The sequence below is a fragment of the Hetaerina americana genome, unplaced genomic scaffold, assembly GCF_022747635.1.
Source record: "Hetaerina americana unplaced genomic scaffold, ioHetAmer1.1.p SCAF_7, whole genome shotgun sequence".
Taxonomy (NCBI): domain Eukaryota; kingdom Metazoa; phylum Arthropoda; class Insecta; order Odonata; family Calopterygidae; genus Hetaerina; species Hetaerina americana.
Window position 1 is genome coordinate 19266781 of NW_027287316.1, and position 16581 is coordinate 19283361.

At 36.1% G+C, this 16581-nt stretch overlaps 1 protein-coding gene across 1 annotated transcript; it reads right to left on the minus strand.

Moving 5' to 3' along the window:
* Positions 1 to 1258: 1258 nt before the first annotated feature.
* On the minus strand, positions 1259 to 16436 carry MYPT-75D (Myosin phosphatase targeting subunit 75D). Its single transcript, XM_071595275.1, has 11 exons — positions 16381 to 16436; positions 15379 to 15486; positions 14976 to 15267; positions 14201 to 14271; positions 12375 to 12520; positions 10327 to 10582; positions 8148 to 8273; positions 6657 to 6732; positions 6077 to 6294; positions 4193 to 4430; positions 1259 to 2616 (listed from the first exon to the last, which is right to left on the minus strand). The coding sequence occupies exons 3-11, from the start codon at positions 15232 to 15234 to the stop codon at positions 2276 to 2278; spliced, it is 1731 nt and encodes a 576-aa protein (XP_071451376.1). The 5' UTR covers positions 15235 to 15267; positions 15379 to 15486; positions 16381 to 16436; the 3' UTR covers positions 1259 to 2275.
* Between the last annotated feature and the right edge of the window lie 145 nt (positions 16437 to 16581).

A 16581-nucleotide genomic window follows, 5' to 3' on the forward strand; every position in this document is an offset into this window, starting at 1 on the left:
GTGCATCAAAAATCAGTTAAAAAGAAATAATTTCCATGTCGCACCTTAAGTGAATTGGAACAGAGAGATAGTAATTGAATAAAATACAGTCCCAGACTTTCATTTTTAAAAGTGCAAAGAAAATCTGAGCATGAAAAAAAAGAGAGGACATGTTTAGCTGCTATAAAACTATGTACATTTAAATCAAAATAATTGCATTTCATTTTTATAAGATTGAATTCTGCTCAAGATTTCCCGAGAAATATGCATTGATATAGTTATAGTAGTACAGCAGTTGCACATGTTGAAAACTAGGAATACACGAGGAGTGCACAAGACCATTAAATGCTTACAAATAAGTGATCAAACACCAAGGCTATTAATATTAGAAATTCATGAAAAAATATACATTTCTAATGTTCATTCAATTAAAAGAATGAAAAATATTTACAAATAAATCTATGGCAGAATAATTATAAAAATAAATATGGCTGCAATAACAACTTAATTGAGCCAATAAATACACACTGATTGCACACATAATTGGCTAATTCATAAAAAAAAACCTTCATGATATTTTCATCAATGCTTCAAAAAATACATTTCTATCAATACGAGGAGCTTTAATTCGCTTTGTCACAAATAATAGTGAGCAGCAGAATAATAAGGAAACACCATGAATAAAATAATTGTTTTTTTAGATATGAACTTTACCTTAGCACAATGAGTGAAGATTCTGAAGATAAATTCAGATGGTTTGCAAAATGTCACTTTAAAAAAATCTCTCCTAAATTGACATAAATAGGTCAAGTACACAAAAATACATTCAAGGAGAAAATTTAAAAACATAATCAGGCATTTTCAATCCAATGATTTCAACACAATAATCAACTTCACTCAACAGAATGAAGTAAATTTAAGCATTTTAAATAGTACTAATTGCAAACCTACTGTGTTCCTTCATGAATGATTTCAATAAATTAATGAATTAGAGATGTATCTTATAAACACTATACACAAGATTACATTACTAGGTATTTGTTTGCTTAATGTGTGATTCCAGGAAAACTCTACCTGCTATAAGGTCACTACCACATTTTAACAACTTCAGAGTACTCAGCTCAGAAGGCAGAAGGGTTTTTAACACTATTTCATCATTTGTACATGTACTCCTACATTTAATTTTTCATCATTAATTCAACAAAATATTCATGACCCCCATTAAAATTACTAACGGCAACTTCATTGCACAATATTCATTCATAAAAAAAAGGGGTCACTCATTGCAAGGACATTTCTGAAGACAAGACTTTAAGGGCAAATACAATCATCAAAACAGATTTTTGTGCTCCGGCCACAAATTGGCATTCACTCAAATGCTCATGATCCAGTTGGGAATTGAATGTTTTCCAGTAAAGATAAAACCAACAACAAAGTAGGTGATAAAACACAACACCTACTCAACTTCATCTTTCAAACCGCATCCATCTTCATCTTATACCAAGGTTTAATATAAACATAATTAGTTGCATTCATTCATTTTCATTTCCAATTACTATGAGGTAAATGCCAATACCAACAATCTGGGTATGTTAACACTTAAATTTTACACGGCAAGACGGGCTATTCAAAGCTTTGGTGTTTCGTACCCCTTGAAAGAATTAACTATTGCAATTATCATCACCTGCATAGAAATGCAGAAAAGGCAGTGGAAAGAAAGGCATAACACCTAAAAACGGCACCTGAGTCACACTAATTAACAGTGATTAATGACAGAATCACAACCAAGAGTAACAAACTTTGCGAACATGCAGACCTTAGCCAACCCAGCAATGTGCACAAAAGGAACTGAGGCGTAAAGAATGTTCACATCTCATAAATATAAGAGACCAAAAACACTTCACTTTCTATTCGGATAAACCAATTTCTCAAAAGAAAATGGGTTTCTCAACATGCAACCCACCATTTACAAAATTATTGGAAATTTCCCCTTAAACACAAAAATATCTCTCTTTCCTCATGCAATACTTCATGAAAACGGCCTAGAAAGATCAGCATAACCTGCTCACATGACCTAAACGAATAACCTCTTTAACATTCACAAATAAAGAGAAAGGCAATTTCGTGAGTGTTTCGCACTCATTCTTAAACATTAGGAGGAAGACAAAATGGGCATGAGGGGCTGGAAAACCCAAGATAACTCTGCCCACCATCCCGGAAAAAATAAATATCACAGTAAAGTGTAAATCACTAACTTTCTCCAATACTCAATATATTGGAAAGGCACGATGCGTATTCAGGAAACAACACAACACCTCCTTGCACCACCCTCATCACCAACAACCTCCCCAGTTTGACCTGAGAAGCGGTTAATAGGCAGCTGGGGACTGCCCAACGAGATTGTGGGGGATGAGAGGGAGCTCTTGAGTTGAGGTTTTGGCAAAGACCCACCACCACTGCTGATGCTATCGCCCCGCACTATTGAACCATCAAGCGATGAAGGGCCATTTCTAATTTGTGCCCGCTGCTTTTTCAAGTCAGCCAGAGTCCCAGGATTGATGGTCACTGACACATGGATGTTTATCTTCCCATTACCAGCCTCCTGGGTGACATAGCTGGCCTCCGTCGATGGAAAACCTGAGCCAAGATAAGACACTTGTAGGTTTACCCTCATAAACAAAGGTGAGAAGGAGCATTTTTACAGAGTTTAAGTGTAAACAAAATTCATCTCCCACCAGAGACATCAAGATAGCCATGATTGGTTGATGAGTGATCATTTGGGTTAAATCACACAGATCGTATTGAAGAGTGTAAGCAAAGACTGACAAAGTTTATGAACATGTAGGCCTAAAATTTATCACATTGCTACATAAATGTAAACCACTGGCTAATAACAAGGGCACTGAAAATTAAATAAAGTTAAGTGGGTTTAATCACATTTAATCCTTCAACAGCCTCCATGGCACATTGTTTTCCATGCAACAATCCTTTAAATCAGACCACAACATCAATATGGCAGATGAATGGATTTTGATTAAAGTTATGGACATCAAATGTCTGCCTTTTTAGACTGATTATTAGAAGGATAAGGTTCATAATCCCAGCGACATCACATGGACCTTGATGTGAAGGAAGGGCTTGAGTGATCCATAGAGCCATGCTCTGGTGGGAGCAATGGTAAATGCTACAGGTAGGGTAACTCATGCCAGTTGGGTCAAAGTGTAAGTTGATAGGTAGTCTGAGCAGGATCTGTACCTCAGGGAGGCATATGACAGCAGAAACAAAGACAAGAAAGAGGAACACCATATTGACAAGAGGGAATTGGAATATTACGATGATGAATAGGGAAGTTTGAAAAAATTGAGGAGAGATGGAGAGAGGAAATATAGACATGTAATTCAAATGGCAAGATAAGATATTAGAGTTTTTTGAAGTGATTGTTTCAAAGTAATAAATAATAAAAGGGCACAATCAATCCAGGGTAGTCATAGTGCTGAACCGAAACTCAGGAGACTTGTAGTAAATATGGAACAGGTGAATGACAGATTAAGAGCCGACCCTGTCAATCTAGTGATATTACAGGTGTACTGCCGACAAGCACCCATAAGTAAGAAGTACATGCTGTATACAGTACTTTAGATTCAATGATTGTCAGGGCACAGAGAAGAAAACACTTGACAGTGATGGGGAATAGGAATCCAATGGCAGGCAAAGGAGAGAGAAGCATGAGTATAGAGAATATGGTTTACGAGAAAGAGATGACTGCAGGGAAAAAAAGGTTGGGTTTTGCATAAGAAATAGCTTACTTATAGAAAACCTGATTTAAAGAGGACTTTAGGACCAGGAATACTTGACTGTGAGATAGAAAAGGTATTATGTGGTCTAGAAGTCCCTGTGTCCATATGATAACTTGTTGCTGCTGCAATGAACTTGATTGGTATAAGTCCATCTTTTCCCTACCTTCCCCATTTCCCAATCCCTTCTTCCCATCTTAGCCAGGGAGGTTCGATTTCTGCTTCAATGTCTCGATTTTCCAATTAAAATAACGAATAGCCTAAAGTAGTACATCAACATTTTTCTTTTACCCCAGTCCCCTTGATCCTGAATCAGTTGATACCTCATCATTGAGCATCAGTGAACAATAATTCACCACAAGGAAATTCATATCTGAATAAAAACATTTGAACAAACAGTTGAAAGTGAAGATTATTACCTAAAGGAGATGTCTCTCTGAAGCTATCGTCAATGCCACTCCAGTTACCATTATCCCATTCACGGATGACTTCATGATCGGAGTCCTGTCCCTCAGCTGGAACCCTCCGACCACTGTCGGACAGAGATGACTTCATGTTCGAATTCTGAGGAAACTGTGGGCCATCCAAACCATTTATTAAGGAAACCACATTGCTTGGGCCAGGAAGTGAGCTCACATCCCCAGCTGCCGCATAGCCCTAGGAACAAAAGTAAAAGAGACATGATTCGTACACATATCTAATTGAAAGACAATAAGCACAAGACTGAAATGAATATATTCAACAGATTGAGGCAAGATGTAGTGGAAGTTCGTAATTATGAGAAAAAACAAATTTGCACTTTTCCACAGATGTATTTTTAATGTACAATGCATTTCAGACCTGTAGATACCTGAAGATAGTTCATCGAACCATCTTCAGGTACAAGACAAGATTCAAATTGTGATACGTCATATTTATACCTTTTTGAGGAAGGGAGGGAAGAAAAGAGTGAGGAGTAAGGTAGGTGGGGACAAAGAGAGGACATATGGAAAAGCCAAAGAAACAAGAGTAACTAAAGAAATGGAGAGGTAAAAATAACGGGGGGGGGGGGAGAAGATAAGCACTTGTGGTTATTATTGAGAGAACGGTGGCAAGTAGCTGGTATCTTGGCGGTAGGAAGGAGGGGCTAGTTTGTCTTTGTTGCAGCAAAGGATTTTTCCTAGGGTATGCGGATTATGAAATGATATATAAAACTTTCTTTTATTACATTTTTAGGCAATCTTATTGGAACGATCACCTACAAACAATAGACGACACCAATTTTTGGACTTTTTTGTATGGGGGTAAGGGAGCATAACTGTGAAATAAATTTAGCCTGTAATTTTTTTCTTTAAGACATTGGCGACAATGTTTACACTACATTCTTAAAGAAATAATTAAAATCTAAAGCTCAGTACACCTTCCCAATCATGCCAACAACTTTTGGAGCACGAGTCACCAATCCTAAAGAGAATATATTTTTAACCTTCATTGCTTGTACAGAGCACCTTTTGCCTTTTCAAATCAACAGGCCTTTACATACAGTTTATTGTCTGTAAATACATCCACAAGTCTACTTCATGCCACCAGTTGACTGCTGGTGCAGTGGCAACAGTGACTTAGTTTCTTCTTCTGGCTCAGTAGCACTCAAATGAGTTTTTCCATTTCAACTGAGATTAGCAGCAAAGTTATTAGATAAATACTGAGATGTTTTAAATTCATGGAGACATGGTAGTCCAGGGGTAGAGAGTTTAACTACTGACCAGAGGGCCTGGGTTCTATTCCCAGGCATACCTCTGGGCACCTACTGCTTCAACCAACTTGTATGATTTTTCGGGAACCAGAACTTTCAGGGACACCATTGGCAGCCCAGGGAAATGAACTGGTCCCCTTACCCTGATGTGTGCATGTCACACCCCATTTAGGACTGAGTATTTGGTCAGATCTAATTTAACCTAAAATACAGGTCTTTGGGTTGATGACTGTGCTTATGGTTATTTATTTTGAATTTAACATACAGCATGAATTTTCTAATGAGGAAAAAAACTATTGGCAGTTTCAAATTACACTAATATAATAACAAAATCAATGCTCGACACACAGAATTTTCTGCGAAGGAAAATTCTGCTCCATCATACTGACCAGTACTATAGCTATTTTTTTTACTTCCAAATGTTATAATGTGTGCACCACTTCATTATTACTGATTTTTGAAATGTATCCGCCAAAATAAAAGGGGATAACACCAAGGCCAAAATGATTCACTACCTGTAATTAGGGGTTAATGCATGCAAATTTTAAGCCTGCCAAATTCCATAGCTCACCTCATGAGCCAATAGCATCAGCTTAGCCTCCTCTTGGGTGTCTTTCTTTGTGGTGAGGTTCTTGTCTCTTATCGATGTGCGCCGTACAGACTGTGTCCTCTTGTTGTTCGACTGAGATCTTCGCAACCTTCGCTGCCCGGCCTCTTGCTTCCTCCTGGTTTCTTGCTCCATGAGAAGCTGCCCTATGCGCTCACGCAGCTCAGGGTCTTCACATATGTCTATTTAATAAATTGTAATGAAAAGAATGCATTATAATATTACAAGATTTATGTACTGTTTGTGAAAACAATTATAGCTATTATTTTGATTGTATTCTATCAAATCTGATTAGAAGAGAACTGAAATTGTCATTGTTTCTTTCACCTTTGTTCACCAAATGTACATAAAATTACATAAGACTCGTATGAAAAAATTAATTGGACTTATCTATTTATCTGTTCTATATATATATATCTATTCTATAACTTATCCATAGATGATCAGACTGATAAGCAGGCATTTTTTACTGGCTTTAAAATATAATGTGAAGATGAGAAAAAGTTGTAAATTATAATTGGGAAATTTAACAATTAGCACATACCTGTTGGAGTTTCATCATGTTTTGTTTTGGCTTCAAGATCTGCACCACTATGTGCCAACATTTCTAAAACCTCCAACTAAAAAAGATAAAACAGTGATACAAAACCAACACAAATTAATTGCTCATTGAGTAAAAATATATCTTAATTCACTAAGAATTAGGGGCGAGTGGTATCTTAAAATTTTGGACTCTGGAACCACGAATTACTCTCCAATCAGGCTGTAACTTTTCAGGAGCAGCTAACTTTATGAAAGCAGAATATGGAATGATAACATCCTTGAAATTTCAAAAGTCAAAGTTACCATCTCTTAGATTGATGTACTAGGCTAATGGATAAGAATGTGGTTAATAAATTTGGAAAAAAAGGGCAACTTGTAATGTAACCTCTTCCTCATTATAGGAAACACATTGGAGAAAAATGATTAATAACACTCGCAATTTTCATTACACTCAAGTGTTAATTATAGTCTCTCTCCAATATGAAAAGTTTCCACAAAGTAAAGCCTGAAACTATATAGTTTGATAAGAAACATGTATTTAATTAAGTAAAAAGTTCAAAACACCAATAAAGAACTTGAGAAACAACCTAAGTGTTTTAGATATATCAACAAGACCTAAACATTCCATAAAAATGCATCAACTCATAGCAATACACATTACTAGTTAATCATAACTTCAACTACAAAATAGCACTAAAAGCATGCATATAAAAGTATTATTAACCTCTTTAGACATTTAAAACATATCTCATGGATGAACTCATTCATTAGTTAAACCTAAGATGAGAGCAGCCATTTTTTGGCAGTTATTGAATTCCAGAGCATGGATCTCAAAAGTATCCACGTTTGCAAATGGCAAAGAGCAATCCATTTAAGAAAGTCAAAGAATAAATCCTAAAAATGTGTGTTAAGACATCCAGGCTTTCATTAAAGTTGAAAAACTAACTCCATGCCATTTCTAATCAAAGAATAATTTTAATAAATGAAAGAAATAAAACAGCTTTGGTTAATTCCACTGCATTTTTATTTTTGCAACCTAGGTCGACACTGAGGTGTAATATTTAGGTGATAAATATCAGGTTACATATTTCAATAAAAAGTTATTACACATAACTTTTACAGCAAACAAAAGTTTTTATTTCCTAGTTCCTTGCATGCAAACATAAAAACTAGTTTCCTGTTGACTCATAAAAAACCTTAAAATTACTTTCCCACCACTCCTAATAATAATAACTTCTGGAAAAGTTCCACTAAATGATCAACAAATATTTAAAAGAAACTCAATCCTAAAATGACCATCATAAGCAAGGCCATCAAGATATTTTACTTGAATCAACAACTATTTTCAAACATTACAGAATACATACAAGGAATGTATACTATTACTTTTGATAATACTTTTCCAACTCTGAGTAAGAATTTAACACCTAATTTCATCTCTATTGTCGTATGATGGAAGTACATAGTAAAGTCATAATATGCTGATACTCACATGACCCCAACAAGCAGCAGCATGAGCAGGGCTCCAACCATCTTCATCCCTCACATCGGTGCTGACATGCTGCTCCAATAAAAATTCCACCACTCGCACATATCCATTGGCTGAAGCAATATGAAGCTGAAAGAAGAAGTATGAAAATCTTTAAAAAAATTTATTTCCATGGTCTTTCCACATTTTCATTAACGTGAAAGAAAGTATCAGGAACATTACACAGTATTTTACAGGCAACAATATGGACATTATTACAGAAGTTTACAGTATTTCCATAGGGATAAGTCTAACAAGAGGGAGGACCAGGGCAACATATGACCAATTGGCCAGAATTTGGTAGTTATGTTCCCTCAAACTCCCCAATCACAGAAATTACAAATTTGGGGTAGGAGGACTGATATTTTGTTTAAATAATAGATAAAATGATTAGTACATTCTTATGATGTAGTCGCATATGTTATTACTCTTAAGTAGTATTCCAAAGATCTATAGTTCAAATCAACATAAAATATTTCTATTCATATTTTGTGCAGCCATATTATTATGAACTCAAAAATTATTTCAATTGTTTACATTCAAAAGATCATTACCTCAATACTTAAACAGCATCAATGAACATTGAATATAAGGAAAAACCCTAGCAGTAAGAGCTCAATTCTATCAATATCAATGAACATGGCAAAGGCTCATAACACACTAATGCATAGACTATGCCATACAGACAATCGAGATATAATACAAGCCTTATATGAATAGATGAAGATTTCTACATCAGTATTATGTACTATCAATTTTTGGAGCCAAAATAACTAATTTACTACCTTGATCAAAAATTTCCCGGAATTTATTCAGAAAATTAAAAATACAAGTTTATTCATCTAAATCTATATTGTCCCCTTGAAAGTAATCCCCATCGACTGCAACACACTTATGCCAGCGCTTGATCCAATCCTCGAAACATTTTTTATATTCGGTTTTCGGTATGTCCATCAGTGCTTCCTGCGATTTTTCCATTACTTCCTCTCGGCTGCTAAAACGCGTTCCCCGTAATGGTTTTTTAACTCGATTGAACAGAAAGAAGTCACAGGGAGCCAAATCAGGTGAATTCGGTGGCTGTTGGATGGTATTTGTTGCATTTTTCGTCAAAAAATTACGAATAATGATAGCACTGTGCGACGGTGCGTTATCATGGTGCAAAATCCACGAGTTTTCTGCCCACATTTCTGGTCTCTTTCGGCGAATTGCTTCACGCAAACGTCTCATAACGCCCAAATAATACTCTTTGTTTACTGTCTGGCCTTCTGGCAAAAATTCATGATGCACTACACCGTTGTAATCCATGAAAACCGTCAGCATTGCCTTCTTTTTTGACTGAAAACGACGTGGTTTTTTTGGTCTCGGCTCATTTGGTGAACGCCATTCACTTGCCTGATGTCTGGATTGCGTGTCGTACTCATAAACCCACGTCTCGTCTCCAGTAATGATCCTTTTGATGAATGTGGGATCGGATTCAGCCTCGCAAATCATGTCTTTTGCGACGTCAACACGGTCTCTTTTTTGCATGAAATTGAGGTCTTTTGGCACCAACTTTGCTGCTACACGACGGAAACCCAAATCATTAACCACAATGTCTTGGGCGGATCCATAGGCAATGTTCAAGTCCTCCGCTATTTCTCTGATGGTTAATTTGCGGTTATTGACCAACATTTCTTTTACTTTATCAATTTTTTCACCGACTTTCGATGTCGATGGTCTGCCACTGCGTTCATCATCTTCGATTGACTCACGACCACTTCTGAACCGCTCGTGCCACTGGTAAACGACCGTTTTTTTAGAGAATCGTTGCCGAAACACTTTTCCAACATTTCCAACGTCCGTGCGCCACTAAATCCGTTTCTTACGCAAAATTTAATACAAGTTCGTTGTTGCAAATTTAAATCCATTTCTGCAATTGTAAAAAATCGCCAACACACACAGAGATAGATGTACTCTTGGCTACGTAACTTTTGCAAATGTCAAGTTATGACACTAAGATTTAAAGGGAATATCAACAACAGATGTACCAATTTAACAAAAAAAACAGAACTCAAATCGGAACGATGGGAGCGCCACACGGTGGTTATTCCGGGAACTTTTTGATCAAGGTAGTATATTGAATTCTAAAGTTACAAGTGCTTACAGGTGTTGCCCCTTGCCGGTCAGGAGTCTCTAAGCCAGGTGCAGGGGGGCCAATCCCGGACTGGGCCCCAGTTTCTGCTACCTCCTGCATGTCATCCAACATTTTCAGCTCCGTAGCTGCCCTTGTATCATCTATGAGCTCTTGCGTAACCCCACGCCTAGCCATTTCTCCCTCAATGCAGTCTAGGGCAGCTTCATCCTCACAGATGTCATATGGCATATTTCCATCGGCATTTACTGCAAGAAGGTTTGCACCTCTGGCAAAAAACAATAAATTGCATAAGAGATATTTTGTAGCTACAGGCAATAGGATCTAAGTAAATCGAAAACTTTTGAGAGTTGGGTAAGGAGAAGGTAGGAATACATGATGTATGAAACGGAAAAAAATAAGGAAGCTACAGACATGGTAGGGGAAGAGGGAAGGTTGCTGGGAGAAATTAAAAAAAGGCAGGGTCTAGTGGATACAGGGCATGCTGCATGACAATGAAATATTGAAGATTATTTAACAGAGAGGGCAGTATATAATGAGTGATACGATGCAATTGGAAGGAAAAGATTATGCATGGTGGACAGAATAATGGGAAGCAGAAAGTATGCAAAGTCAAAAACCTGTTTCCTTGTACCATGGAACCTTGTTTAATGAGCACCTTAGATCGTTAGTAATCTGCACAACGAGCAAAAATATTGTGCACAAGAATAACTCGCTTAGCGAGCAACATTTCGCATAATGAGTGACAAGGAGAGTGATTGCTCTAGCTATTTACATTTGCGTTTAGCACAAGTTCCTCTAGCATCATAGTGTTGCTACTGATTGCACATTGGGAACTGTTGCACTGTACATTAAGAAGCATCCCTAATACGGCAGTTATTATGTGCACTACGAATTTATATGATCATACGGTAGTCCAGGGGAAGAGCATTGGACAACTGACAAGAGGGCCCTGGTTTGATTCCCAGGTAAGCCTCTCTGGGCACCCTCAGTTCCACCCAAGCTATGCAATTTTTCAGGAAACAGATCTTTCAGGAAAATCATAACCTGCACAGGGAGAAGAACTGGCCTCCCTAACCTGATGTGTAAATTTTACACCCTGTCGGACTTATAACTGGGTGAACTTTACCATCACCTACTAAACTGACCTTCCGATTGATTATGGTTCAATGCTGTCACATTTTTGTAACATTTTGAAGAGTTGGCAAAAACATATGTATCTCAACAGTTTTCTAGCAAAAAAGAATTGAATATGTATCATAGATAAAAAACTAATAATTTTATTTCTAGGTTGGTTCATTCTGCTATAGAGGAAACGATGAACGTGAACCACAATCCTAAATAATTAGCATATAATTTTCTTTGAAGAAACCTTGCACAGCATTTATTTTTTTCAACATGAACCACATTATCGCATCTTACATTACTTTATATGAAAAAAAATGACTCACTAAACAAATGTTTCATTTCAAGAGGCAGGTTGCGGAATGGATCATGCCGCCATTACAAGGTTCTTCTGTAATACAGTTACTTTGTAGCACATTAGAAGTGTACCAATGCTTAATCCCTGAATGTATGAAAAACCTATACTAAATGACTGGTAGACTACTTTTAATAAAAATGCTATAATATTGATTACCATATTTAGCTGTTTTAAAAACTGGGATCAAAAGTAATGCACAAATTATGAAAAATCAGTTGAAAAAATTTGGCCCTCATCAAAGCAGGAATCAGACAGAAGGTTGGACAAGAGAACCTTTAAATGATTTCATGTGCAGACCAAAAGTATATTACCCATGTGTTGTTGATTTATTCACATTGAGCATTTTATCTTGTCACACTAAATGCTTTCTTGGTAAAAGAAAGAGCACAAGGAAAACTTAAATTTATCTATCCGGCAAATGAATGCAAACATTAATCCCACATTAATATAGCGATGGCACTAGCTCCAGCAGTGGACTGTGGAATGCGAATTTTAACAGAATTGTACTAATTTTAATTGCACTAATTTAAATTGTACTCATTGAACATTTTATGGAGAATATGAAAGATTAACTTACTTGCTTATGAGATATTGCACAAGATGCAAATGTCCACATGTGGCTGCTGCATGGAGGGGAGTCCATCTCTCACTATCTTCTGCATTCACATTTGCCCCATATTCAATTAGCAGCTTCATCATTTCTTCATTGTCATCAATGCAGCACTGAAATTCAAGATATTTAGTAGAAACAAATGTATTGCTGCCATATAATGTATCAATCAAATACTATTAATATACACGCAGTAGATACCGTGGACATGGCCATCTGCCTCTTTTGCCATGTACACACACAGATACAAGTCAATTAAATTTACACTAATTTAGCAACTCCTCAGGAAATATCATACTATGGGACAAAATAAGTCATTGTACAAACTGAGCAGCATCACTATCGTGGAGGCAAAAAATTCAACTTCTTATCTGTTTGTGCATGATTCTTTGGTCACTACTGTGATATGGGATATTGGGAATTACATATACGAGTCCATAAGTCAGTGGTCTGCCATAACCATTGACTCTGCCGAAGAAATTTTTTATCTATCCTCGGGGACAAAGAATGCATCACCAATCTCCTTGCGTACTTATATTCTACCTTTTCAAATAACTGCTGCAAAAGCAATTAGATAAATATCGGTTGCACATTTCCAAGATTTTAGAGTGTTCAACACTACCTATCAATGGTTAAATGAATATTACTGTGATTTATAAGCAAAATTAAGGATAGTAAATTCTAGCTTTGTATTAATATTTCAACAATGTGTAATTTACTATTAGCATGCGCTGACTCAGGAATCATAATTCTCTTGGATGAAAACAAAAAAAACTGCCAGCAACAAAAAGCCTTGGAAAGAAACATCTTAATTTATTTATCAAATTCACCTTTTCTCAATTCACACACAATGATTAAGTAAACTCTCGATCAGGAGATAATGCTACAACTAATTTCCTTCTGGGAACCTTGTATAATTTTTTTAACATGGCTAGGAAGCTCATTTAGCAGGCAATGAAATGGAACATACTATGAGCTAATGAGTTCATATCAATGATAGCACACAAAACTTCACAGTAAAATGCAGAATTAGATAAAATATGCACATGGCTCTATGGAAATATTCCCATTATCCACACCCAAGATTTCTTTGGAATGTATTTAAGTCATATTCTGTATTTAGAATGACACCAGACCTTCATGCAATTGCAGTCTTCAGCCACAGAATCATGTAGCCTTTTAGTGACGTTTCAGAGTTTTTATAGAACTACTAAAACTACCTTCCTCTTACTCAATCCAAATAAAAAATATTAATTCTGAGAATTATCCCTGATTTAAAAGAAATACTATGCCAATGAATGAATGCATCATCATCACTATAAGATTTCCTTAAGCAATGCCACATTTAGTGTGATTCATGTTAGACCATAGGGTTTACCCATCACAATGGGATCAAATTAAATAATTATAGAACCTCCCTTGGCATACAAGTGAGGTTCTATAAACATTTAAATTCATAAGAGACCATGAACGAAAGCCAGTTTCATATAACTCTGGCACAGACCAATACGGGACTTAATTAATGATTGAACAATTCTGTATTACAAACACCTTTGAAGTTTATAGTTTGAAATGGAAGCTACAATGGCCTCATCATACGAGTAGTCTTATGTCAAAAAGTTATCTTGTTTGGAAGAGTTAGATAGGAAATTTTAATAAGTATGATGATGTGAACTTTTACATTACTCAATACAGTAAAACAATATAGCAAAATGGCAATGTGGCTTTTGTTCTCTTATAATTTCACTAGCAAAAGGCCTTGCACCCTCTAGTAAAAACAGTCACCCACAAACCTGATGCAGAGCTGTTAAGCCATCTTCATTGGTTGAATCTGGACTGACCCCTTTCATAAGCAAACGGCGAACTGAAAAAAAAACAAAATTGTCACTTAAAATAATATTAAAATTTTCGTGACATCATACAAATGCAGTGCCTAATAATGAAATGTTATTCATTCATTAGATTAAAGGAATTAATATTTTATAGAACTGAATTATTAAATAATGCACTCAATAAAGTTTTTAACATTTCTGGAGATTCAATGGGCACTATTACACAGGTAGTCCGAGTATCACAAAATATCAGTTTAATTCATGACATGGGGATATAATTATGTCATAAAATAAAGCATAATAAGGTATAATTTTTATCATACCAAAGAAAACCTATTGCCTTCAAAAATATTAAGAGAAAATTGATCAGTGAGTTACTACACTGAATGGGTTTCTGCAAGAGGAGAGCTAGCTAGCGAGCTATTTCAGCTAGACCCCAGGAAATTGAGAATTAATAATACAATCTCAATTTATGTCCTTCAGGCATTTCAAAGAAGCAAAATAATAATGCCAAATGAAAATCTAAATGCTACTTTTTATAGGCTGTTTTTGTTCAAAATATTGGCACCTGACAAATGTCAGGAAAATAATGGACACATGCTATCGAATAACCAAGATGTTTCCTAATTTATTTCTTATAGTCATATGATAAAAGATAATTAACTCCTACCAATCATTTTCTATAACCCATGAAATAGTTCGTCAAATTCAAAGATTATTATTATCAATTGCTTACCCTCATCTACATCATTACGAGCGGCTGCCTCAAGGAGAACAACACTATCACTGAAAAATATACTCCTCCGACTTCCTTTGGGATTAGGATTTCCAGATGACACACCACCGCTTCCCCCACCACGTCTCATCCATTCTTTCTCCCTTTGAGACCAAATCTTCAGCTGTTGTATGCGTCTATGTCTAGCCTGTCTCAGGCGGTCTTGGGTACTCATCCTCTCCACTTGAGACATTTCGCTAACCAGATCTGCATGCTCCATTGTGGATAAGTTTTGGGCCCAGTTTATCCACAACTAAATGGTTACGGTATGACGAGAACAAAATTAGTAGGAATCCTAGAATGAACGAGTGGCTTCGCTCTTCAGTAAATTAATGTATTGAATATCGAGACTTGAAGTACTTACAAAATTATGCAGAAAACCTATTCATCAATGGACCGTAGGCCTGCGGGCAATTTCTTTTACATTGTATTAACCAAAAAGAGTCGGGAACCATAGCAGGAAAGGGAAAATCTGGAAAGGCAAACATTGCGATGCATAAACATGATTTGTGAATGAAATAATGAAAATACACTATCTAATCTATACACTATCAATAAGTTTCCACGAAATTACAAGTTACAATTTACGCACTAACTTATGATATTTTCGTCCTTTTCTGGGCGCATCTCCGGGTATATGATTTTTTTAATTAACACAACAAATAACTAAGGTGAAACAAAATTGAGCACGAATAAATTCGCGTTCAAAGTCCGCCAGAGAAAATCTATTAAAAAACGCAAACAATACCTGTTTGAATTTCAAAAGCATCCATCAAGCCTTACATTTTTCAATACTTCCTATCGACATATATTTATAGACACAAGATTAACAGTTCTGCTTTCGTCCTTAAAGAGGCAGCTTGAAACGTCGTGCAGATGATATCTCCGGAATGCAAGATAAACCATTAGATAGACATACTTTTGGACACCTCCCTCATTCTGTCCTTGAGATTATGATAGGTTTACTTTTCACTACCTGGAAAAGGCGAATGAAAGCAAATATCTTCCTGAACATAAAGCCATAACGTGGCAACTTTATTAACTCAGTAAACATTTTAAAACTTTCTTTTGAATTGCAGAAGATATGAAATGAACATATCACACCAGTATTACGTTACTCATCAACAAAATTTTGAATAGATTGACCGGTATTCAAAGATGCTAATAACGTCTAATGCACAACACCGTTAGATTCGCTTTCTATTTCCCAGGAAATGTCAGCGACAAAAAAATTATCACACTAAAATTTACGTGAAATTTTAATAGAATCCAGTACTACACCTCTTACAATTCGCTAAAAATGTAAGTTCTGTCATTCACGATTGAAATATTGCGAAGCCATGAGAAAAATTAACATTCCACTTACCGTATTTATCACTGCCACCTCCCAGGCAGGTGGTTGCTACCTGCAGATCAAGTGTTCCGTGGGAATGTGAAAAAAACAACAAAAAACATGCGAACAACGCTGCTCAATTGTTTCGCCGAGGACCTTTCGTGAAATTCTTATGGTATTAAATTACTAACTAGGTTACTCTTAATAAAAAGGATCTCCGATTAATTGGAAGTT